This window comes from Cucurbita moschata, unplaced genomic scaffold (genome assembly GCF_002738365.1).
Source record: "Cucurbita moschata cultivar Rifu unplaced genomic scaffold, Cmos_1.0 Cmo_Scf00082, whole genome shotgun sequence".
Classification (NCBI taxonomy): Eukaryota; Viridiplantae; Streptophyta; class Magnoliopsida; order Cucurbitales; family Cucurbitaceae; genus Cucurbita; species Cucurbita moschata.
The window spans coordinates 582,173-607,209 of record NW_019268598.1 but is presented as its reverse complement, the minus strand read 5'-3'; the positions used below and the strand labels follow the sequence as shown (position 1 = coordinate 607,209).

The 25,037-nt window shown below is 36.7% G+C and overlaps 4 protein-coding genes across 6 annotated transcripts; 2 read left to right on the top strand and 2 right to left on the bottom strand.

The window, feature by feature from the left end:
* The first annotated feature begins 3,618 nt into the window (after window positions 1-3,618).
* Window positions 3,619-4,866, top strand: LOC111438709. The gene is made up of 2 exons (XM_023076549.1): window positions 3,619-4,525; window positions 4,628-4,866. Exon 1 carries the CDS (start codon window positions 3,844-3,846, stop codon window positions 4,489-4,491), a length of 648 nt encoding a protein of 215 aa, XP_022932317.1. The 5' UTR covers window positions 3,619-3,843; the 3' UTR covers window positions 4,492-4,525; window positions 4,628-4,866.
* On the bottom strand, window positions 4,715-7,658 carry LOC111438710 (THO complex subunit 3-like). Of its 3 annotated transcripts, none has more exons than XM_023076550.1 (7): window positions 7,501-7,658; window positions 7,314-7,409; window positions 7,144-7,227; window positions 6,961-7,059; window positions 6,386-6,454; window positions 5,538-5,675; window positions 4,715-5,441 (listed from the first exon to the last, which is right to left on the bottom strand). In XM_023076550.1, the coding sequence occupies exons 3-7, from the start codon at window positions 7,150-7,152 to the stop codon at window positions 5,397-5,399; spliced, it is 360 nt and encodes a 119-aa protein (XP_022932318.1). In that variant the 5' UTR covers window positions 7,153-7,227; window positions 7,314-7,409; window positions 7,501-7,658; the 3' UTR covers window positions 4,715-5,396. The 3 variants fall into 3 exon arrangements, with proteins under 3 accessions (XP_022932318.1, XP_022932321.1, XP_022932320.1); XM_023076553.1 differs by having other exon boundaries at window positions 7,147-7,227; XM_023076552.1 differs by having other exon boundaries at window positions 7,144-7,222.
* A 1,370-nt stretch (window positions 7,659-9,028) lies between these two features.
* Window positions 9,029-21,543, bottom strand: LOC111438741 (actin-related protein 8). The gene is made up of 12 exons (XM_023076602.1): window positions 21,078-21,543; window positions 20,889-20,974; window positions 19,283-19,353; window positions 19,078-19,145; window positions 18,894-18,955; window positions 18,052-18,149; window positions 15,748-15,829; window positions 15,405-15,547; window positions 14,627-14,775; window positions 14,392-14,525; window positions 10,844-10,962; window positions 9,029-9,366 (listed from the first exon to the last, which is right to left on the bottom strand). The coding sequence occupies exons 1-12, from the start codon at window positions 21,395-21,397 to the stop codon at window positions 9,289-9,291; spliced, it is 1,410 nt and encodes a 469-aa protein (XP_022932370.1). The 5' UTR covers window positions 21,398-21,543; the 3' UTR covers window positions 9,029-9,288.
* A 2,066-nt stretch (window positions 21,544-23,609) lies between these two features.
* On the top strand, window positions 23,610-24,304 carry LOC111438742 (photosystem I reaction center subunit V, chloroplastic-like). The gene has a single exon (XM_023076604.1). The coding sequence runs from the start codon at window positions 23,657-23,659 to the stop codon at window positions 24,137-24,139; it is 483 nt and encodes a 160-aa protein (XP_022932372.1). The 5' UTR covers window positions 23,610-23,656; the 3' UTR covers window positions 24,140-24,304.
* The last annotated feature ends 733 nt before the right edge of the window (window positions 24,305-25,037 follow it).

Below are 25,037 nucleotides of genomic sequence, written 5' to 3'. Positions count from 1 at the left end.
GGCTTTTTTTTCTTTTAGTTTATGTATTTTTAAGAACATTTTATCCATTTGATCCAAGACAAGAAACCACTTGTTCCTAAAAAAAAAAAAAAGATTTAATTTTTATTTTCTTGTGTAATTAATGATTTTGGATTATTTAATTTTGGTGAGGGGTAAAATGGGGAGACTGAAAGTTGGGTTTAGTCAGAGAAAGAGTAGGAGAGTGGGCTATTCAAAAGGCTTGATGGGAGGAAATTTTGAAGTCAAAATTTTGAAGTACAAAAATATCTTTGGCTTACCGGTGTTCAAAAAATCTGATAACTTTAAAGATCGGATCAACTCAACCTAAATTAAGATTTTGTAAATGTTTGTTGTTTAATATCTAATGATGTAGAAATGGTTAAGAAGTTGGATGATCCGAAAAATCTGATCCACTCAATCCAACTCGGGGTTAAGTTCAAATGTTATGAATTTTTACTGGGTTAAGGGTTCTTGGGTTAAGTTCAAATGTTATGAATTTTTACTGGGTTAAGGGTTCTTGGGTTAAGTTCAAATGTTATGAATTTTGTTCGTTCATGGGTTCTCCTAAATTATATTGGGTTGAATGGAACCAACCCGTCGATAGGTGTGAGATTGAAGTTTCGAAGATCGTAGTATGATATTGTCCACTTTAAGATTTGGGCTTCCTCAAAAGGCGTCATAGCCGATGTGAGACTTTCATCCAATAGTGACAAGGGCTTCAACTAATCTGTTCAAGCAACATTGTTGAATGAGTCACAAGGTCAACAAGTCGATGAAGCCAATGGGATCGTTGATGAGGCTTTGTCCAATCAACTTTCTACGGGAAGTTTTATCCATGACAACGAGGAGCACCATGGACAAAACGAACCAAACAAGATCGACTCTATTTCGGGATCTAACTCTAAAATAACATGATTAATAAAATGGGTATGATCGAATGGTACAAGAAAATGATATTTGTTGCAGCTGGGATTTCAGCATACACCATATGTTGCCTTGAAGACAACAATTGTAAGGTGAAATCATGTGAAGCAGCTACCGAAGAATTGACAGCAAAAGCCAAATGGTTCAAACTTGGTGTCCCTTACAACGGTTTATTTGTATTGTATTAAATGAATGAATGAAATTATTTATTTACTAAATTTATTAATTAATTATCAAACAATACTTCTACTAATAATTAAAATTATTTAACCTTTCTATTCTAATAATTATTTTATGTGTAACGCTCCTGTATTTCTATTAAAACAAGTTTGTCATGGTATGCACGACATGTCTATTATATATGTAAAAGAGATTATGTAAAAGAAATTCTCGTGAACTACTGATTGAAGTTGGGAAATGCAACCACAAGCAATCATAGTGAACCTATCTTTTCATAAAAACATCATGGCCTTGAACTCTACTTTTCGGTCCCTACGCACGGGTCATGCATGTGTACATGGACCCACCGAGCGGTCTCACCGAGCGGTCTCGTATACATACCCCTAGGTCTAGCCTTCGACTAGCGCATGCTCATGCTACCAAAACTACAACATTTTCTCATTTTTAAAATATAACGCCTTAAACAAAATCCCAACAAAATAATTCCAAAGTTTAGATTTGACCTTCAAATTTTTTAACATCCATTGGATACTTAATTATAAATTGTTAGCAATTTTTAAATAAAGTAAAAGATGAAGAACATAGCCTAAATATATAAAACCCCATGAAAGACAGAAAAAATTAGATAAGATTTGAAATGATGAGTAAGATCAAACGAACATCAACTCATAAAATTTAGTAACTTTGGCTTAGGCCAACAAGGTAAATGTGTTGGAACTCCTTGGAACTATGTTGGATGACTTGGGTGTTGTATGAATGACAATACCCTGTGGCCTATTTACATGTTATTTTATGATGTTATGATATGTTACATTATGACTGTGTTACATTGATGAATGTTATGTGATGCATGTATATCAAGTATGCTAGCCCATGTATGTATGATACCATATTCACCATTATGCCTATGAGACATTGGTGAGTCAGGTATGAACGAAAGAAGTACTATTTACACATATGCATATCTCATAGGGAAGTCATGGCATGAAAAGAGTGAAACATGTTTTGTAAAGACGCGTACATCATGATATGATATAGGTTCCTTTCTTTTCGTTAGTTTCTAGCAGCGTGATCATGTGCTAGCTCGTAGTCAAGCCTAGGGCTTCGTATACGAGCCCGCCTAGTGAGTTCATACGCTTACTGCGTGAATTGTGCATAGAGAAGCATCATGCATTCAACCCTACTCAGAAAAGAATGAAGAGTCAAGAATAGTCACGAAAAGATGGGTCACAATATGAACTATGATTGCATGTGATTGTATTTTCCAACCCTAATAGTTGAGCTACTTACTGAGTATTTTTAAATACTCATACCACGTTTACTATTTTTCACGTATGGATGACGGTGTCAATTGAGGAGGTCATGGAAACGAAGTGACAATAGTTAGATTTCTACATTTAAGTCATGGTTATAGGAAAATTACTAAAATGACCTTGAGGATGTATGAGTAAAAAGAGCAAAAATAATACATGAAACTGATCTAGTTGATGTTTTCGAAAGTTGAAATTAAGGTTGAATTCATTATTTTAGATTTTCCAGCATTAGTATCGACCTAAGATGTTGATTTCAATAAAGTGCTCACATGGGTATTAACTTGCACTTACAACGAAGACGGCGAGAAGAGTTTTCAAAAGTTACAGAATTTCTGACCCCAACCCTTATAGTAAGACGTTTATGAGTATATGTGAACGTTTATAAATGGTAATGATGTTCTAAGAAAATGATTAGTTCGAGTATAAAGATAACATGAGGAGACTAGTGTCCTACCCCGTGCTATTAAGGTAATATGAGAAGGTTAGTGTTCTATCTTACGTTCACTAAAAGAACATGAGATTATTTGCTCTACTCATAGTTTAAATTACGTTATGCTATCGATGCTCATAGACCTATCTCGGCTTACTCAATTTTGAACTCTAGAAAGAATATCAAACCCTTGGATTCATGCGAACTTTTTCCATTACTTCACGCGTTGACACTCATCAATATGTTCATAACTCACATTTATATGCATTTTGTTCTATATCTTTCAATTTATGATTTAAAATTTTATAACTCGAACAACTTGGTTAAATCTAAAAATGTCACGATCTAACTTAGATCAATTCAACCCACGAGATTTAGTAGAGATTTGAATATTGAGGTGGAGAGTAGGCATTGGCTTTTGAGTGATACCCAATGGATAATTATTTATTTATTTATTTTTATTCTTGATGTGACACCAATATAATGATTGTGCCAAGAACACCATATCATACACATAAATTTCCATGTCATACCTGCACAATTTAATGTGATGCTTTTGCAAAATTTTGTCTTTATCAAATATATTCTTTTATTAATATTAAGATTTTTCTTTAATAGACCGTTATAATCATCTAAATCTAAAAAAAAATTATTATTATTTAAACGAGTAATCTTTTAAATGTTCTTATTTAAAAAAAAAAAAAAAGTTGGGCCGAAACGTTAAGGCCCAAACCAAAACTCCCTCAACAAAAAGAAATACCGTTTCAACTGAATATAATAATATATAAAAAGTCAACAATTCGACCGTTGGAGTCTAAAGAAATATATCCGTTGGAAAACCACATTCATCACCACCCATCAGGCGTTATTCAACAAACAACCCTTTTAAGTAGAGAGTTCATTCCCGTTTCGCTTCTGCTTCCTTCACCGCTCCTACAAAATTCCGATCCCCATTTTCTTCCATTGCAACTCAAACCAGAAAGAAAAAGACTTACCATGGCGACCGAAACGAAAGATTCCGGTGCCGCCGCGCACGTAGTCGAAATCCCAGCAGAGAATCAGAACGTTATGATCTCTGTAATAGAACAACACCCATTGAGGCAAATCTCCGAAAGCTCTGGCCATTTATTGCTTTTAAAGCTCTGGCAACGAGAGGAGCATCTGTTCGGCCTACGAATTGGGCGGCGAGAGACCAAACTGGAGTCTCTAAAGCAACAGATCTTCCAACTCTGCTGCTACTTCTTCCTGTTCCACGCCCTGTCTCTGACTCTCTTGTTCACTTCGTCCGATCCCAATGTGTGCCACAAATGGTGGGTTCCGGGAGTGGCAATGGGGGCGACGTCGGGCGTGTTTGTGATCGTGGTGCAGCTGAAATTGTGGCTGTATTGGAAGGCATCAGCGCAGCTGCAAAGGGAGAAGAGTGAGAACAGAGCACTTACAAGATGTGTGCAAGAGCTGAGGATGAAAGGGTCGTGTTTTAATTTGTCGAAAGAGCCTCAAATTGGGCATAGGATGAAGAGCTCTAGTGTGGAGATTAAATGGGGGCCTCTTACTTTGTTGTCTAGGAATTTCGTCACCATTGTTCTTCTGTGCTTTTCTGGCATTGTTTTTGGTGCTTCCAAGTTCATACTCTGTGGCCTTTGAAGTGCTTCCAAGTTCAACTTGCTGCAGCTGCCAGGTTGCTCCTAATTACCATAGTTAATTGCATTTATTAGATCAAAATTTTGATTTGTGATGAATTTTGTTGCTTAACCATGGATTTTGTGTTGCAATGATGCAGGTTGGTGAAGCAACAAGAATAGTGTTGTGTTTGAAGTGAACCAAACTGATGAGTGGTTGATTATAAGCAACACTGCTTGTGGTGCACGTTGTGTTGTAGGCATGATTAGGAAGTTGGCCATATTTAGTAACTTTTATGGCTTAATGTCTATTCATAATTTTCTTTCTAGAAGCTCCCGTTCGGATTAGTAACTGTAATTCTTCACATCTTCAATAGAAAGATCTTAGATTTTGATGACATATAGATACTTTTTACTGGAGAGACCAGTGCTTGTTTATCTGTTGTTATGGTATTGAAGAGACTAGTTCCTTTGGACCCTTTTCATGTCGTTTAGTTTTTAAGGTCTGTTTGGAATGGGTTCTGAACACTTGAAAAAAAAAAAGACATTTCAAACCGACCCTTGGAAAATTTGACCATCAATATGGGGAATTCTGCCAAAAAAGAAAGTTTGTTAGGAGAAGACAGTTTGTTAGGATCAATAACGCACCCACGATCTAGATGAACATAAAGAACATGTGAGAGAAAACGTAAATGAAATATTGGCTAAGGTTTTTAAGATGATCATAAAGAACAGGTATAATACAATACAAGAGAATACATAGAAGAGAGTAAATACATATTCAAAGCACTGATATATATATATATATATATATATGGTTTCAGTTTGCTACTATATATACCGTTTAACACATATAAGCACATATAATCACCTTCTATATATATATAAATATCTACCATATATATCTCTATTCGGTTTTACTCTAAATAGTCATCTATTAATCATGCACTTCCAGCACAAAGATCCTAAAAATACCTTCAACAAGAAAATGAAGATAAAACTGAAAGTAAACCCTCCTGTGCATCAAATTAAACAGATTAGTGGGAAACATCAATATGCACAGATACTTGCCTTCATCAGCCTGATACTTGTTCTTGTCATCGCCAGCCATAAGAGCAAGTTAAAATTATGCTTTGGATTCCACTCCACACTGTTCGTCGCACCCCGACAAGGAATCTGGTGAACTGTTCGTCCCATTTGGACATTCGGCTGCAAGCAAAAGAAGAAACAAACCGTCCATAAACCACGCCATTAATCCTCTTCACCCAAAGACAAGGAGGGAAGATTCTAGGCTTTCATAGAACAGAGATCATACATAATAGGAAAGGAGAGGCACTAAAATCCTTACTATATCAATGGAACAAGTCCTCACTGGCAGAAGCAATGTATTCTCCTGTGTGGTTGAACTTAATTCGGTAGATATTTATATATATAGTAAGGGGTTATATCTATTAAAACTATATATAGGAGACTGAAACCATATATATATCCCATGTATATATTCCTTTCAAAATGTACTTTCTTCATTCTCGTGTACATACCTGAAGTCATCAATACAAAACTTTTAGTCAATATTCTTCCTTACATTTTCTCTCTCTTGTTGTTTGTGTTTATCTTGATCGAGTGCATGCGTTGTTGTGCGATCCTAACATTAGTGACATGAAAGTATTAGTCGATGTAATACACATTAATAACTAGGGGCCTAAAGGGCTCCCACGAACAGATCAAAGACAGCCTCTGATAAAATTGAACTTATAATTTTTAAGGTAAGACCAACGTCAAGATGTCAAAGCAGTCAGATTCTTTAATGTTCTATGGTGATTTGTTAAATTTCTTCACAGTTAACACAATCCTCCTTTAAAGTTTCCATAAATGGTCCAATGGCTGAGTTACCGTTGATTATTGTAGATAAGCATTACCTCATAATTGAACTTGCGCTTGTGAACTGGTTTAAACTTCCTAACATCCAGAATTGTAAGTTCATCATCCTGCAGAATAAAATAGTGAGTGTGGGACTCCACATCCGTTGGGGAGGAGAACGAAACATTCTTTATAAGGGTGTGGAAGCACGAAAGGAAAAGCCCAAAGAAGACAATTTCAGCTAGCGGTGGGCTTGGGCCATTACAAATGGTATCAGAGCCAGACACCGAGCATTGTGCCAACGAGGAGGCTAAGCCTCGAAGGAGAGTGGACAACAGGCGGTGTGTCAGCAAGGATGTTGGACCCAAATGGGAGTGGATTGGGGAGCCCCACATCGATTGGAGAAGGGAACAAGCGTCGGTGAGGACATTGGGCCCTGAAGGGTGTGGATTGTGAGATCCCACATTGGTTGGGGAGGAGAACGAACATCTTTTATAAGAGTGTGAAAACCTCTCCTAGCATACGCGTTTTCAAAACCTTGGAGGGGAAATGCGAAAGGGAAAGCCTAAAAAGTACCATATCTACTGGTAGTAGGTTTGGCTTTATAATACACAAATTTCAGCCAAGAACATACGCTATTCCCAACAGCTATGTGCGTGCCATCAGGTTTGTAGGTGATATTGATATTGATATTTTCCACCACTGAGCTCATCTTGCTGTGAGAATTTCCCATCTATATGGAACAAAATGAAAAATGATGAACCATATTCTAACCTTCAATTGGATCAGTTATTCTAAAATCTCAGTTTCAAACACTTACGGGCATCCTATAGAAAAACAGCCTTGTCTCCAGATGCAGTCGCTATAAGATCAGAATGTTTATGGTCCCAGCATAGCTGATCTACACTATCAGTGTGGCAATTTGAGAACAAGATTCCACAGGAGAAACAAAGAACTTATAAAACCCGGCGGAAAAAGAAAACATACATGTTCGTGATGCTCAATATGCGAAACTCGAGCAGTTTGATCGACAGAACCGAAAGCAAGCTTCATGGCCGTGCAATTCCATGCCAGAGAATGTACCTTTCACAGTTACAAGAGAAGATTAATTTAAGATTGAAACGTAGAATGATATCGGCATAGAAAGTATCTAATCAAGGGATACGATAAAGACCTTCTTCTTTGTGACCTTCATACTCTCTGCTGCGAAGATTCTTGAAAGCTGGCCCTGATTCCTCCATGTCCTCCTGGAATGGAACGATTTCAAATCCTGCGGTCCAGACGGATTTTGGTTCCATGCGAAGACCCATTTTTGTGTGGGGAATAATTAATTGTCATTGTAACATATTTTTAGGGTTTGTGTCACGACCCATGCCTAGGATACAGATCAAGATTCGAAATCTAGATTCGGCACCTAATCGCATCAATATTCTCATACGGTCACGTTAATTACTCCTCAAGTAAAGACTATTCTCACAAACTAATACGAATCATTCTAGTATATTTTGTCTTTACTCACATGCATCCTAAAAAAATTCTAAGAGATCATCGAGTATCGAGGAGTAACTTGTTGGTATAAGTAATGACTTTCAATTTTTTTAAGCTTTTTTTAGTCATTCTTTTCTCAGGATCACTCTCATTCGGATTTGATCTCGGTTCATTTATGTATCTCTCCTTTACTTGCGTGTCACATGTCTACCGGCTTCTACCTTGGGTCGTCCTCTAACCACATCTTACTAGGAGAGGTACCACTCTCTATATCACTTTAGCTACCTCCTCTTTTATAAAATATCATAGCATAGCGTGACACAGTATAAAATAACATAGCATAAATATAGTGTAAACGTAAGATAGTACACGTCATCCAATCATAAAATACGACACGTGTAGGGTCACAAGGCACGTGTTGTTCATACAACAAACGAGTCAACCCGATCCAAGTCGTTTAGAGCATTCAAAGCATTGTCTGAACGGTGAGGTAAAATGTTCAAAGCATTGATCTAAATGGTGAACGCCCAATTCAATTCATGCATAAATTGTTAGAAATTGCAAAAATTTCAACGACTCACAAAAATCATCGCATTGCCCACCGGCTGGTTGATTTTTTTTTTTTTTTTTAACTATTACAAAAAATCATCTTTATTAATTGACTTATTATTAGAGTTACATCGTCGGGATATTTGTCTCGAAATCCTTTAAATCCAACTAAAATCCTTTTTGATTGTATAGACTTTAAAGATGTTATACAAACTGATTGGAATGTAAAGTCGAAGAACTAGACATCGAAGAATTTAAAAAATTTAAAAAAATTCAAAAAATCCCAAATTCAATAAAGTTGAATACTTTAAGCATCATAGATTATGACAAAAACGAACATGACACTTATTCTAGCTCATTCCAATGTAATCAATAGAATGTCACGCTAGTGCAAGTGAAATTTCATTGTGCAAGTATCCATCTCAGCGTAGTCCCATAAGCATATGGACTAGTTGTCAGCTGCTACACACGTGTGGGAACATTTAATCCACATAACAATACAAGTACTTATTGTTAGCGGTATTGTTTGGGATCCCAAACTTGAGTTCATAACGTTAGCGTTACCATTTGGTAACTATTCTAATCAGCTAAATATAATTGGAAAAAACATGTCGAAAAAATATGATATAACTAGTACTAGATGCAAAAATGCAAAAATTTAAGGATGCCTGCAAAATAAATTGCATTTACAGGAGATTCTTGTACATCAGCATAAACATCAAACCCACTAAAGGTTGTATACAATACATGAGAAAGGATACGAATTACAAGACAATTGACACTCTACATATTTCATTTATTATCATAATCCCAAGTCACTTGTGTAAAAGAGAAGTATATACACTCTACATTTTTACCTCATCGATACCTTGAGCTCTATCAACGGACTTTCAGTATCGAATAAACAACCCGACACGAACAGTGCTCACCAAAGGAGGTTGAGTTTGGACTTTCTTCGGAATTGCTTCTTTGTAATACACCAATGACTAGGGAAGGTACTTAGCTGTGTACCGATATAAATCGTTCAAAACCATATAAAAAACAGTTAGGTCAGTTTATATCCTAAACTTTCCTAATCTTATAAACTTTCAAAATTATCAAACGTTTCAATAACACCCATAAACTTTCAAAAAAAAGTCTCGAAATACTCTTACCTCTAGTTTTAGATGAAAACCGTTGATACTTTGTTTCAAAAATATCCCCGAATTTTCAAAAGGGTTTCAAAAACACTCTTTTAACTTTTGAAAGTGTTTCAAAAATACCCTTAAGTTTTCAAAAGTTTCATTAATACCCTTAAATTTTTTTAAAAACTTCAAAAACACCTCTAAACAGTTTTGAAACATTTATGGTAAGTACCACGTTTAAAAAATACTAATTAACTTTCAAAAGCAACATTTAAAAGTTTGGAAATAATCTATAAAGTGTCGATAGACGATTTTTGTCTATATATTGAAGGTAAGAACTTTTTTTAACTTTTTTTTATAAAGATAAAAGGTGTTTATACTACTTTTAAAACCGTAAAGGTATTTTGAACTTTTTTAAAAAGTTGAAGAATATTAATAAGACTTTTTAAAGTTCAACAGTGTTTTGAAACACTATTAAAAGTTTAAAGATATTTTTGAACAAAATACTAAGAGTCTCCAACCAAAACTAACGATAAAGGTATTTTTGAGATTTTTTTATTTTTATTTTAAGTTTTAAGGGTAATACTAAAACTTCTTAAAGTCTAAAAGTAAGCACAAACTTTAGGAGTATTTTTATTAATTTAGCCTTACCTAAGTTTAGAGGTATGAATTGATTTTTCCTCCCTAAAACGTTAGCCGTAGGTTAAAGTTAGAGAGGAAGGTGTTGTTTTAGAGGATATTTTCTCCCGTTTGTTGGATGAGAGTCCCACATCGTCTAACTTAGGGAATAATCATGGATTTATAAGTAAGGAATACTATCTCCATTGGTATGAAGCCTTTTGGGAAGCCCAAAGAAAAGCCATGAGAGCTTATGCTCAAAGTAGACAATATAATACCATTGTGGAGAGTCATGTTCATCTAACATGGTATTAGAGTCATGTCCTAAACTTAGTCATGTCAATAGAATCCTCAACTGTCAATTAAAGTATTATGAGCCTCGAAGGCATAGTCAAAAAGTGACTAAGATATCGAACAAAGGGTGTACTTTGTTCGAAGACTTCAAAAGAAGGAGTAAAGCCTCGATTAAGGGGAGGCGTACTTTGTTCGGGGGAGGTGTTGGATGAAAATCCCACCTCGGTTAATAATTTAGGGAATGATCATGGGTTTATAATCAAGGAATGCTATTTCCATTGGTATGAGACATTTTGGAAAAGTTCAAAGCGAAGTCATGAGAGCTTATGTTTAAAGTGGACAATATCATACCGTTATGGAGAGTAATCTAACACAATTAACATAAGAAACAGGCCAAAAGGTTCGTTGGGAATGAAAGAAATGAAATGATAGCAGTGAACTTACATTGCTAATAAGCCTTGCCCCAAACCAAGCTGTATCTGTACCATATGGTGGAGGAATGACTCTGATTCCATCGGACATTGGTGAAGGAAGAAGTCCATAAAGTTCCTTCTGCAACCTTACTGAACCACAACAGTTGTACCATATGTACCAGAGTTAGTTCACGCATATAATTATCGTTATCAATTTAGCTCCTATGATTTTCAAATTAGATGTTTAAGTTGTATGTCATGGTGAATGTCATAGTTGCTCACCGCAAAACCCTTTAAAACAATTTACTAAAATGTTGTCATCAACTTAACCATTAATAAAAATTCATTTAAACCAACCATGATGTCAACAAACTATGAAATTGAAATAACAATAATGCAATGCTCTCATCTAACCTAAGGGCTAGTATATCAAATGCAAATGTGACTACCCTAGCTTCACTTTCATGACCTCCACAACAACGCTCTTATTTATGCATTGGTGTCTTATTTTTACCTAAAAAATAGCTTATGGCGGGAGTATTTAAAGATACTCAGTAAGTAGCCCTATTGTTGGGGTTGAAAAATGCAATCATGATGAGACCTATCTTTTCATAAAAAATAACTTGGTCTTGGTCTCCACTTTTCGGTCTCCACTTTTCAATCCGAATAGTGTTGGATGTGTAGTATTCTCTACACAAAACTCACGCATGCGCACATGGACCCATCAGGCGGGCTCATATAGAGTACCCCTGGGTTGACTACGAGCTAGCGCACGCTCACGCTGCCAGAAGCCACGGAAGAGAAGAAACGCATATACTATCGTAGTGTGGAGAAGTATCTCGATGCACGTGACATACAAAATGTATGAAATCTTATAGTATCAAATCATGGTACATACTTATGATGCAAGTCATACCTCCCTTTCTTTTCACGACATAATGTTCCAATGAGATATGTATAAATATACTTGACATATCTTCCTTTGTTAACATACATGGCATATCAATATTTCATAGTGTGAACATGCAACATAATATACGCGGTATAATATTTCATAGTGTGAACATGCAACATAATATACGCGGTATAACATATGGAGGTTCTTGTATCATATAACATTCATAGCATAGCTTAGATGTTACATAACATATCATCTAGCTTAGATCATCACATAACATATCATATTATATTATAATTCCTATCATAGCTTAGATCAGACATATTATAATTCCTATCATAGCTTAGATCATCACATAACATATCATACATCATACACCATAGCATCACAAAATATTACATGAACAGGAGTCACGTGGTACATGTCATCATACAACATACAAGTCATCTAACCAAGTCATGGGCATCTAACAGTAGAACCACTTACTTGGTTTACCTAAGCTAAAGTCATTATACTCCCTTGATGCTAGCTTAAAACCAATCTCTAAAATCTAATTCCACCTCAGAAGTTTCACAATCAAAATTTAGAATTCTACTGCATAAGATAATTCAAACTTATTTCCAAATAATTTAAATTAGTTAAATAGTAGCCAGACTGACCTCGTCGAAAGGGTCAAACACGCTTATGGAAGGGTCAAAATAATCTTTGTCAAGGAATTGTGACAAAAATACCAAGCGGAAAAAGCCACGTGAGAATGGGAGGATGAGATGAAGTAGAAGTACCCTGAATTGTTCCAGGTACTTTCGGGATGAAAAATTCTTTTTACTTTCGGGATGAAAAATTCTTTTAGATGTGCATGACGTAACAACCAAAAATTTAAATAAATAAACTGTCCCACATTGATTAGATTGAGAAAGTAGGAGTTAGGACGCTAATATAAAAGAGCAGTTCTTCAGTTTATTAAGTCACAGCAGCTACTCTATTTTTATCCTACTTTGGGGATCTGGAACTAGTCGGAGAATCCATGCTTTAGCGTCTCCAGGTTGCCTTCTTGGCTCATTTTGACTCGGGTTTAACATTTTCGGACCACTGTCAACCATTTTCAACCCTTCCAAAGCCGTTTTTTTTATACTTCCAAAGAAATTTGAGGTTAGTATAGCTACTATTTAGTTGATTTAAATTATTTGAAGCCAAGTTTGGATTATCTTATGCAATTAGATAGCCAATTTCCATAATGGAATCCTAAATTTTGACTATAGAACTCCTAAAGTGGAATTAAATTTCAAATAGATTTCAAAAAGTAGTTTTAAGCTAGCATCAGGGGAGCATAGTGACTTCGACTTAGGTCAACCAAATAAGTGATTCTACTTATGAACGCCCACAGGCTTAGTCAAGTATGTTGTATGAATGACACGTACCTTATGACCTATTTACGTGTCATATTTTGTGGTGTTATGGTCTATGATGCGTGATATGTTAGGTGACGGATTATGCTATGATATAAGTTATACTATGTTATGATATAAAAGTTATATGATACATGAACTTCTATATCTTATGTCACGTATATTATGTTACTTCATACTATGCCTATGTGACATTGATGTCATGTATGTCAACCATGGAAGGTATATCCAATATATGCATGCATGTCTCATAGGAACGTTGTCTCATGAAAAGAAAGGGAAGTATGACTTGCATCATAAGTATGCACCACGATTGAAACTATGGGACCTCATGCATTTTGTATGTCATGAGCATCGGGATACTTTCCCGTTATGATTAGTATAGACGCGTACACCATGATATTATATGCACTCCTTTCCCTTGGTAGCTTTTAGCAACATGAGCATGCACTAACTCGTAGTCAAGTCCAAGGGGTACATATACGAGCCCACCTGATGGTTCCATGTTCGCGTGTGTGGACTATGCGTAGAGAAGTACTACACATCCAACCTTGATCAGACCAGAAAATAGTCAGGGCTAAGTTATTTTATGAAAAGATGTCCCACCATGATTGCATTTTCCGACCCCAAAAGTAAGGCTACTTACTAAGTATTCTTAAATACTCAAGTCATGCGCTATTCTTTTTTAAGTAAAGGTAAGACACTCATGTACGGATGATGACGTCGTTGTGGAGGTCATGGAAGCAAAGTCAATGTAGTAGCCCTGAAGTTAGATCAAGGCGTTGCATTATTTTTATGGTTTTTCGATTTTACTGTTTGTTGACATCATTATTGACTTAAATGAATTTTTATGAACGTTTAACTCCATGGCAACATTTTAGTAAATCTTTAAGAAGGATTTCGACCTTATCGTTAGTATATGATTGGAGACCATTTATCTACACCTCATCATCTCCCTCTTCCATTTTCCTTTTATCTCCTTTACTTCAATCTATCACCTATCACTTCTCTTTTCTCTTTTTTACCTCTCCTCTTACTCTCATTCTTTCCTTCCTCAATCTCTTTTAACTACAACTACCCAAGTTATACCTGCTATAGCAAGAAAAAAAAAATTAATGAAACCATCAACGGACCTATCAATTGGAGAGGGTATTATGAATGGCAAGAGCATTTTTTAACCATTTTAAAAAGGTATTATTAGAACTTTGATAGCAAAAAATAGAAAAAAGAAAAACCTCAAAGCTGTAAAGAAAAGGAAAATTGAAGAAGAAAAACCTGCAAGTCCTGGAAGACAAGCACTGCCACCAGACAAAACCACAGTCTTGAACCAAGAATCATCCCACGTTAGTTCCGCAGCATGGCAATGATCCATGCAAAGTGCCACAGCCTCGTGCAGACCCATTGTTCGTCTGCCACAAATGTGAACACCATATCATATCAGTTGCTTCAAATTATATCTTTTGCTACTAAGAGAAGCTGAAATTGATACACTACGCTGGGTCAGACTTACACTCCTCCCATTCGTGGTTGGAATAAGACCTCTCCGGTTTGAAATCGCTCTTTCGAAAGAGTAAACCATCCTTCCCCAGCAGCTTGATAGGATGCTTGAGTATCTTTACACAACTCTGCTTCGTAGTCTTCGGCAACATAACATAGATTCTGAGGTTAAATTTACAGATATTAGACAATATCCCAAAGGGTACTAAAACAGTTCGAAACTTGAGAGACTAACATAAACTACTTGAAAGTTTAGACAGCAAGACAAATAGGCAGGAAAGTTTGGAACTAAAATGAACAGTCCACCGCTAGCAGATATTGTCCTCTTTGGACTTTTCCTTTCGGGATTCCTCTCAAGGTTTTTAAAATGCGGCTGCTAGGGAGAGGTTTCCACACCCTTATAAAGAATGTTTCATCCTCCGCAACCGATGTAGGATCTCATAGTTCACCCCCTTTGGGGCCCAATGTATTCGCTGGCACTCGTTTCCCTCTCTAATCGACGTGGGATCTCACAATCTACCCCCTTCAAGGCCCAGCATCCTTGCTGGAACTCGTTCCTCTCTCCAATCGACGTGGGATCTCACTATGAACCACAAAAATGCTAAAGCTAGAAGGAAAAATATTATATTGCTCGCATCAATATGGACACGAAGTATTGAGTTAATTAGAAGTCCAAACGAGTATAACGAACAATAATTTATTATATTTCACCTCCTAGGAAACAACTTGATTATACACCAGACAAACTTGCTTATGACATAAATCTTAAACAATGAAAGCTTTAATAGTACCTCTTTCAATGTCCGAACGGTGTACATCGATTCAAAATGTATATTATTCTGTTGCATCAGCTCTCGGAGGTACCCTGTAAGCTTTAAAGCTCCCAGCCCCACAACTTCAACCCCCACTTTCCGCATTACTTTGCCATGTAAAACTATAAAAATGGTACAAAAATAATGAGGAAATGTGACAATTTGATGGGCATTAACCAGTCAACAGAAAGATACATAATGTTTTTAGTTTAGAAATATAAGATGCATAATGAGTCATTAAGGTGCGTTTCTTCACAACACTTGATTTATACACATTAGATAAAAGTTGAAATAGAGATCATATAAAGTTAAGTTAGCTTACTTGGGACGATTGAAGTCACCTGGAAACCAACATTGACAACGATTCCCGAAGTTCTTCTTGCAGCATACAGGGCCAGTGTTGCCTGCACATGAAAAAACAGATGGTACATGCAATTATTTAAGACGACAATTATGAAAGTTCCCAATTCATTCAAGAGAACAAATCACAAAACGACATGTTCACTTTTCCTAGGGAGGTAAAGGAGTTACTGGACATGGTCTTAGTGTACCAACCCTTAAAAAATGAAAAGGTTCTACTATGACAATCCTCATCATGGCGAAGAGACGTACTTATACTGGGCTCTTTGATAATGTTGTTTACCATGTCATTTCTTGGTGCTATAGTCATACATCCCTCATTGTAAATTGGGAAGTTCTTTTTGTAAACATTATGGATAACACATCTATNTAAGTTTAAGGGTATTATTTGTAGGTAAGTGGTTTCGTTCGAGGCTCAACAACGTCCTTGCTAGCACACGTTCCCTTCTCTCCTCGCTAAGAGATATCGGGTTTCACAATCCACTCTTTATGGGCTCTCTCACAATTCACCCCCCTTCGGAGCCCAGCATCCTCGCTAACACTCATTTCCTTCTCCAATCAATGTGGAACCCCCCAATCCACCTCCCTTCGAGGCTCAATGTCCTTGCTGACACACCACCTCATGTCCACTTCCATTCAGGGCTCAGCCTCATCGCTGGCACTCGTTCCCTTCTCCAATTGATGTGGGCCCCCAATTCATTCCCTTTCGAGGCTCAGCCTCCCTGACACATAATCCGGTGTTTAACTCTGATACCATTTGTAACAACCTAAGTTTATCTAGTAGATATTGTCCTTTCTAGGCTTTTCCGAACGCTTGGTTCCAGACACGATCTCACAGTATTTATTAAATATTTATTTTCAATTTATTTTGCCTTTTCATGAATTTAAAATTACTTGGAAAGATATTTTTAAATAGTCATAATCAATTTCAAAAAAAAAAAAAAAAAAAAAAAAAAACTGGGTTCACAATTTCCTACAGAAAGACTGAAAGGAAAAATTGGGTTCCTCGTCTTATAAAATGGGAGAGAGTTATTCTCCCCATTGATGAGAGAGATCTTGGCATCATTGGCATCCAACAGAAAAATAAATCCCTCTTGGTTAAATGGATTTGGAGATTTATGAGGAAAAGAAAGCTTTATGGAGAAGATTGATTCATCTAAATAGAGCTCCACACACTTTGATCTTAAACTAGGTTAGATTACCTGTGAGATCTCACATCGGTTAGAGAGGGGAACAAAACATTCTTTATAAGGGACGTGAAAACCTCTCCCCAACAGACGCGTTTAAAACCATGAGACTGACAGCGATATATAACGGGCCAAAGCAAACAATATCTGCTAGCGGTGGGCTTGGGCAATTATAAATGGTATCAGAGCCAAACACCAAAGGGTGTGCCAGCGTGGTCGTTGGGCCCCCAAGAGGGGTGAATTGTGAGATCTCACATCGGTTAGAGAGGGGAACGAAGCATTCCTTATAAGGGTGTGGAAACCTCTCCCTAACAAACGCATTTTAAAAACGGTGAGACTGACGGCAATACGTAACGAGCCAAACTGAATAATATCTGCTAGCAGTGGGCTTAGACCATTACATTATGATTTCATTATCAAAGGGTCCTTGGAGAAATATCGATACAACAAGGGGTTACTCTACAATAACATCATGTATAACGTGGGGAATGGAAAACAACCGGCTTCTGGAAAGATCTTTGGCTGGGAATTAATCCCTTCAAAGTTTACCTACACTTATTTGCTCTATCTCTCGATAAGGACTCTCCCATTGCTGATTTTTGATCCATTGATTCTACCTCTTGGAACCTAAGGCTAAAAGACATCTTACAGAGAAGGAAATTGATGAATGGGATAGCTTATCCACTGCCCTTTATTCTGTTGATATCACAGATAGGAAGACTTTGGTTATGGAACCTTGACAAGAGTGGTTTCTCCACCAAATCTCTTTCCGATTCTCTATCTTCATCAGCCTCTCGTGATAACAAACCCTTAATATAATTCTTCTTATCACTATCAAACCAACATAACCCTTCTTTTCTTTAAAAGCTCCAAACCCTCAACCGGACCAACTTCCTTTCTTCCTTCAAACTTAAGCAACCCACTAGGGGATGGAGTGGGAAAAGGAACAGATAAAACTTCATACAAATAGGTATCGAGGCTTTTTATATATGGACTTGTAATCACAACAGTCATTAAGAGAGTAATAGAGGAGGAGGAGGAGAGGGAAAAAAGAAAAGGATATTTCTTAAGCATAAAACCTGATTAACGGCACAAACAGACGGGACATTCATGTCAAATAACACTGAATGGATGGCTTCTTTGAGTTGCTGTCTCGATGCTTTGGCTGACTCGGTATCTGAAGGAGAAAAGTAATGCAAACATATTTACTCATAATACACATTATTACCTAAATATTGAAGGTATAAAATTATCATAAGTTAACAATAATTCATAATTAATATAAAAAAATTAAAATCTATTTTGAAGTTCAAAAAGATTGATGCCAATATATAGTCAGGTTATATAGAAATTTAAACCCAAACCATGAGTGATGCATTTATCAATTTATTTATTTTTCTAATAAGTGAAATTTTGAAAGAGTTTAAAGTTTTAAGTTAATAATAGTATCAGCACTATGTTATTGTTCATTTTTATGTAGCATAAATTACATTATCGTTGTATCATTTCATTCGTAATTATAACGTATTGTGAGGAACATTTATGATATTTTTTTCCTTTGGTAAGAAAACATTTATAATATAATATTGATGATATTTCATTAGCTATTCTGAAAAGTATTATCTAAAATTGCCCCCAAGGGGGCAACCTCATTGGCAAGGGCTTGGGGTCTCTTTGTCATATTGGCTTAGAAGTCCCATGTTCGAACCTTCGAGTGAACTTAATACTAAAAGCCTTTAATATCTCCCAAGCCTAAGCCCCTTGGGCGGGCGTGAGTGCCCCTAGATGTAGGAGAGCAAAGCTCCGACTCCCGGTTACGAAAAAAAAAAAGTATGGAGGCATTATTATGTCAAAAAGGAAAAACATGGATAATATGTTAAAAAGCATCATAACACTAACAAAGTTAGAATAAGAAACTGACCATCATAATGGCAGATTGGTAATGACACTACCACTGGATGGAACGATGGTTTAACCCGCATCCTGAAATTAGGTGCAGTGGACTTGTCAATACAAACTGCAACTGATAAGAAGACTAGTGATTCGTCGTTATAGAGAGGGGAGTTTAAATATCAGATATAAAAAAGAAAAAGAAAAGAACAGGCCTGCTATAAATAGTAGCAAAAAAATGGCGTAGTCTAGAATACATAGGAGATTCGATGTTCCCAAATTCCTGTAGACAATGAAAAAATTCAATTACTGGACTTAATAAGAGGCCTGAAATCAAGGCTATCTAGCAGCTGTAGGCAATAATCCAAATGGAAAGATTTTGACATAAACAAGGACAGGAAGTTGACAGAAAGCACTCACCAAAAATGTTGGAGAACGACCAGATGGACAAGTGTATTTGCTCCAACCAAATTTGCAATAACCAGAACCACCTTCTCAATAACAAACAAGAGATAGTAAGAGTGCCTTCACGCTGATACAAATTTCCAGAAACTATAAGGTACTGCCAATTGCACGTGCTATTCTATGTTTGGATGCTCATCCAACACTAGCAATGTGAGATCCCACATCGGTTGGGGAGAAGAATGGAACATTGTTTATAAGGGTGTGAAAATCTCTCCCTATCAGACTCGTTTTAAAAACCTTGAGGGGAAGTCTAAAAGGGAAAGCTCAAAGAGGACAATATCTGCTAGTGGTGGGCTTGGGCTATTACAAATGGTATCAGAGTCAAACATCGAGCAATGAGCCAGCAAGGAGGTTGAGCCCCAAAGGGGGTGGACATGAGGTGGTGTGCCATCAAGGACATTGGACTCAAAAGAAGTGGATTGGGGGGTCCCACATCGATTGGAGAAAGGAACAAGTGTCAGCGAGGACGCTAGGCCCCCAAGGGGGTGGATTGTGAGACCCCACATCGGTTGGGGAGGAGAACGAAACACTCTTTATAAGGGCGTGGAAACCTCTCCCTAGCAGACGTGTTTTAAAAACCTTGAAAGGAAGCCTGAAAAAGAAAGCTCAAAAAGAACAGGCAGTGGGCTTGGGCCATTACAAACAATACGTTGAAGCCTACTTTGATTTTGGCTATGTGGAAGGCACCAAAGAAATCAAATTCTTTCCCTTGAAAGCCAAAAAAAAAAGCTGATACTTGAGTTAATCACTTCTATTGAACTAGAAGGATCGACTCTAATTACTCAAAATCTTCTTAATCCTGGAAATGTTTGCCAAAATTCATACAAAGAGAAGTACTCCAATTGGTAATGAGAATTGAACCCGCAAGAATAAAAATCAGTGCAAACACAGTAGAAAGATAGTCACATTAAGGCCACAGGCTAGAAATTCCCATAATCAGAAACCAAAATGAGGGCCAATTAATCAAGGCCAACTGATAAAGGTGGTAAGGGCCCAAGCCCATCGCTAGCAGTTATTTTCCTTTCTGGGATTTCCCTTTCGGACTTTCCCTCAAAATTTTTAAAAGACGTCTACTAGGAAGAGGTTTCCACACACCCTCATAAAGGGTGTTTCGTTCTCCTCCCCAACCGATGTGGGATCTCACAAAGGTAAAGCTTATCAAACAAGTACTCTACGCATAGCAACATCTGGGTCAGAGTTCAGAATATTACTGAAGCTTCATAGTTATCTTTTGTTGATAATCATACTAGACATGCATCATTTGAATGAGTACCTAATATCTTCAAAAACCCATGAACCATTCGAAGTAACTTTTGAGAAAAAAACTAAAGAATGGAAAACTTTCCAAATGCTTTGAGTTTGAAAATGATGAGGGCTTTAGTTATCAAATTTGTCCCAACATGATGTCGTGGGAATCATATATGCATTCAACTCATTGGATATAACTCTACCAAGAAAATGAACGGATTTCAATGACGAAACAAAAATGGAAATAAATGGCCATATGTTCAGTGAATAACATCATATAATGATAAATTTAAATTAGGTTACACAAACTCACCATCAATGATAACAGAGCCCGGCACTTCTGCCCGTTTGCTATACACTTTCATGAACGACAATGGCATCATCTGACTGGAACATGTTCTGTACCACAAATTCATAGTGACACCTTCAAATAACTTCACAACAACGCAACATTATATTCATTTCCCAATTTCATGATGAAATAAACAATTCCCAAACTTACTCAAGAGGGTATCCGGAAGCCAACTTAGTTTCTCCAAACAAAACAGAATCCCAAGGCTCCAATTGGTTATGAAGGAAGAAAATCCAAAGAGTATTGTCAGAAACAAGAGATCTCCAAGACTTACAGAGCATACCCATTTTAGCTGAGGTCTTAGGGCCAGCTAATTTGAGTATTTGCATCAGTATATCCATCGGAATCCGATCGAATTCACCCAACGACGGCGGCTCTTCAAACCCACGGCGATCGGTAGACGACGTTTCCGAGTGCAATCCCGAGCGAGTGGACACGGATCCCCAAACTTTTCTCAGCAGCGTAGCCATTGGGAAATTGAGAAGAAGGAAGAACAGGTTTGGAGTATTGTATGGTAGAGGCAAATCAGTGAAACGAAACCATAATTTTGAATTCCAAAGAAATCACCCAACGAAAACAGAGAAAAGTGAAGAAAGGATTTGGGGTATCTGGAGGAGGGATTGGATACTGAATTGGCCATAGACGACTTGTGGAGAGTCGAGGTGTGGATGACTGACGTGGATGGATGAGTCAGCTGACACGTGTAAACCAGTGAATCCACCAAATTAGAGTAACCTTATAAAATATTTCAGATAAAAAAATGGTTTTATTGCTATTAGGGGTGTACATTCAACCTGACAATCCGGACCAACCCAATCCGAACTATAACTGTTGGGTTGGATTACGTTGGTTTGGATTAAGGTAGGATTGGGTTCATTTTTCTGAACCCAAATTGAATCGTTTGATTTTGGGTTCGTGGGACAAAACCCTTGGATTGATCGAGTGACCCGATCTAAATAAAAATATATAAACTATAATGCTAGAGTGGTACTTTGACTGGTCTAGCAAGACTCACGCTCGGGTTTGACTTTAATCTATTACCTATATCTTTTTATTATTTTGTTTAATTTCTTTTATATTATTTTTAGTTAATTGTATTTTAAATTTTAATTTTTAATACATTTATTATCTATTTGCTCCACGTTATTATATTCCAATTTATATATAGGTGGGACATTTCAATTAAAATATTTTTATATATTTTTTAAGTTTGTTATATACAATATCTTTAAACTAAAGAATTTTATTGTTTATTTAATTTTATGATTTTTGTTACTTTAACCAATTCTAAAAAAATATGAGTATTTAGTTTTATGACAATGTTGAATTATGTTAATAGATTAGATTTTTCGTTCCTTATTTTTTTAAATAAGTATACCTTCATTTATTTGTTTGTGAATTTTTAATATATTTTATCTTATCCTAATCATTATAAAGTGTGGATTAATAAATCTTAAAAAAAAATTGACAACTCAACCCGAAAATAGAGGGTTGGGTTGGAAAAGGTTTTGGGTTGGGTTACCAATCCAACTAACCCGAACTCTTGGGTTTGGTAAAAAAAAAAATCTTTCACCCAACCCAACCGAGACCATGTACACCCGTATAACCACACAACTCAATGATTGTTATTAAAACCTTGTTTATTTATTTTCAAATATTTAATTAAAATTTACCCATCAAAATAGTTATCAGTTCAACCAAATCTAGATTTAAGAGAACACACCAACCAACTCAATCCATAAAAAAAAAATTTATGTATTTAAACTTTTAATATTGTATTGTTTATTAATTTTTCATTTCCTTAATAAAATAAGTTATTAACTTAATTGACTTTGATTCCACGAAATGCACGGTATGAAATCAATGCACTAAAAATCATCTTCAGCAGTCACTTCTCAATGATCATCAGTGTGGTTGGTTACCCAATACACAGCGTGTTACCCTTACCACAAAAATAATTATCAATAATCACCTCTCATATTACGAATATATTATGTTATAAATAAAATAATCAAATTTATTATTAATTATTAATTATGAGACTTTAACATATAAATCCCAACATTTTTCCACCTGCACTAATGTATATGACACGTATTCTCTCACTTGTCGTAGAGAAGATGAGACATGTCTCGTATTCCTAGATATTTTGGGCCACCTTCAAATACTTTAGCCTAAGAATATTTTCATACTTTAGAGTCGTAAGTTCGGTCTTTTGTGACTCAAAAGCAAAAATATTAAACTCAAGTCCACTTCTCGTCAATATTTTAGCTCTGATACCAATTGTAACAACTAAGTCCACTGCTAGTAAATATTGTTCATTTTAGACGGTTATAAGGTCGTTCTCACGGTTTTAAAACGCGTATGTTAGGGAGAGATTTTCACACATTAATAAAAAATGTTTCGTTCTCCTCTCCAACAGTTAGACGTTTTTCATTTTAATTTTATTTTTTCTTTGTAAATTAGACTCGATTTCTTATGAATTGATTAAACAAATAGATATTATATATATTCCAATTCCATAGTCAAATTATTACTAATTCAAAAAAAAATGGTAAAAAGAATTTGGATCCAAGAATCTCTAATCTAGAACTAGCGAATCAAACTCCTCCACGTCACCTCCCAAAATCCACCCTTCCCTCCGTCTCATCCTCACAATCTATATTATATGAGCCTCAGCCTCATCCTCTTTCAATTATCCACTCCAATTCTCTCAACCACCGTCACCCATGGCCGCCGCCGCCGCCGCCTCCTCCTCTGCCGTCATCACCGCCCCAACCTTCTCCGCAGCTGCCAGAAGGCAGCAGCCAAGCCCCTCCGCCCTCTCATTCCAAGGCCTCCGCCTGCTGCCAACCATCAAATCTAGCCGCAAGCTCACCAGCTCTGGCACAAGGAGATCCACGGTGGTGAAGGCAGCGCTGGAGCCATCTGTTGTGATAAGCCTAAGCACAGGGCTGTCCCTGTTCTTGGGGAGGTTCGTGTTCTTCAATTTTCAGAGGGAGAATGTGAGCAAGCAAGTGCCGGAGCAGAATGGAGTGACCCATTTTGAGGCCGGCGATGTGAGGGCTAAGGAATATGTTAGCCTCTTGAAATCTAATGACCCTGTTGGGTTTAATATTGTTGATGTTCTTGCTTGGGGCTCTATTGGCCATATTGTTGCTTATTATATCTTGGCTACCTCTAGCAATGGCTACGATCCTAAGTTCTTCTAGTCATATTCTTGTTCTTCATGGATTATTGTGGTTTGTATACCAAACTTTGCATTTCTAATGGGGTTAGGGACATGGGTTTTGTGAGTTGTTGTGTATTATTGTTATTGCAATGGTTCTTTTTCACAATTACTTCTCGATATGATTACGTGATTTGTTTACCCAAAAGTCGATGTGTTTTTCTTGGGACAATTTTATGTTTTATCTAGTGCTGGTTTCATGAACTAATGTCTTCCAAAATAGAACGTATTGTTAATGTATGAATGTAATATTTTAATCACATGACTCAAACCGTTAGATCCCATGTCGGTTGGAGAGTGGAACGAAAGATTCTTTGTAAGGGTATAGACCTAGTAGACGTGTTTTAAAATTGTGAGACTGATGGAGATACGTAACGGGCCAGAGCGGACAATATTTTTAGGGGTGAGTTTGGGCTATTACAAATAGAATGAGAGCTAGACATTGGGTGATGTGTCAACAAGGATGTTAGGATTCTAAAGAGGGTAAATTATTAAATCCTACATGGGTTGGAGAGAGGAACGACGCATTGTTTACAAGGGTGGGAAATTGATTCCTAGTATACTCGTTTTAAAATCGTGAGGCTAGCGACAATATGTAACGGGCCAAATCGGAGAGGACAATATACATTTTGAGGCATTTCTAATTAGGCAGGTATAGACATGATTTTAGCAAACAGTGATCCAGTGTCATAAAGCATCCATCTGGTGTCCGATCGACACCAAATTTGAGGGCTTTATATTTCATATGGATAGACTTGACTCTATAATCCCATGCCCAAATTCTCTTTAGAACCTTGACTTTCGAGGTTAAGGCTCAAGGTCCTACCAGACCCTTCAACAAGCCTACCTCTAACACTCATGTCGACATGTTGACTCTATCT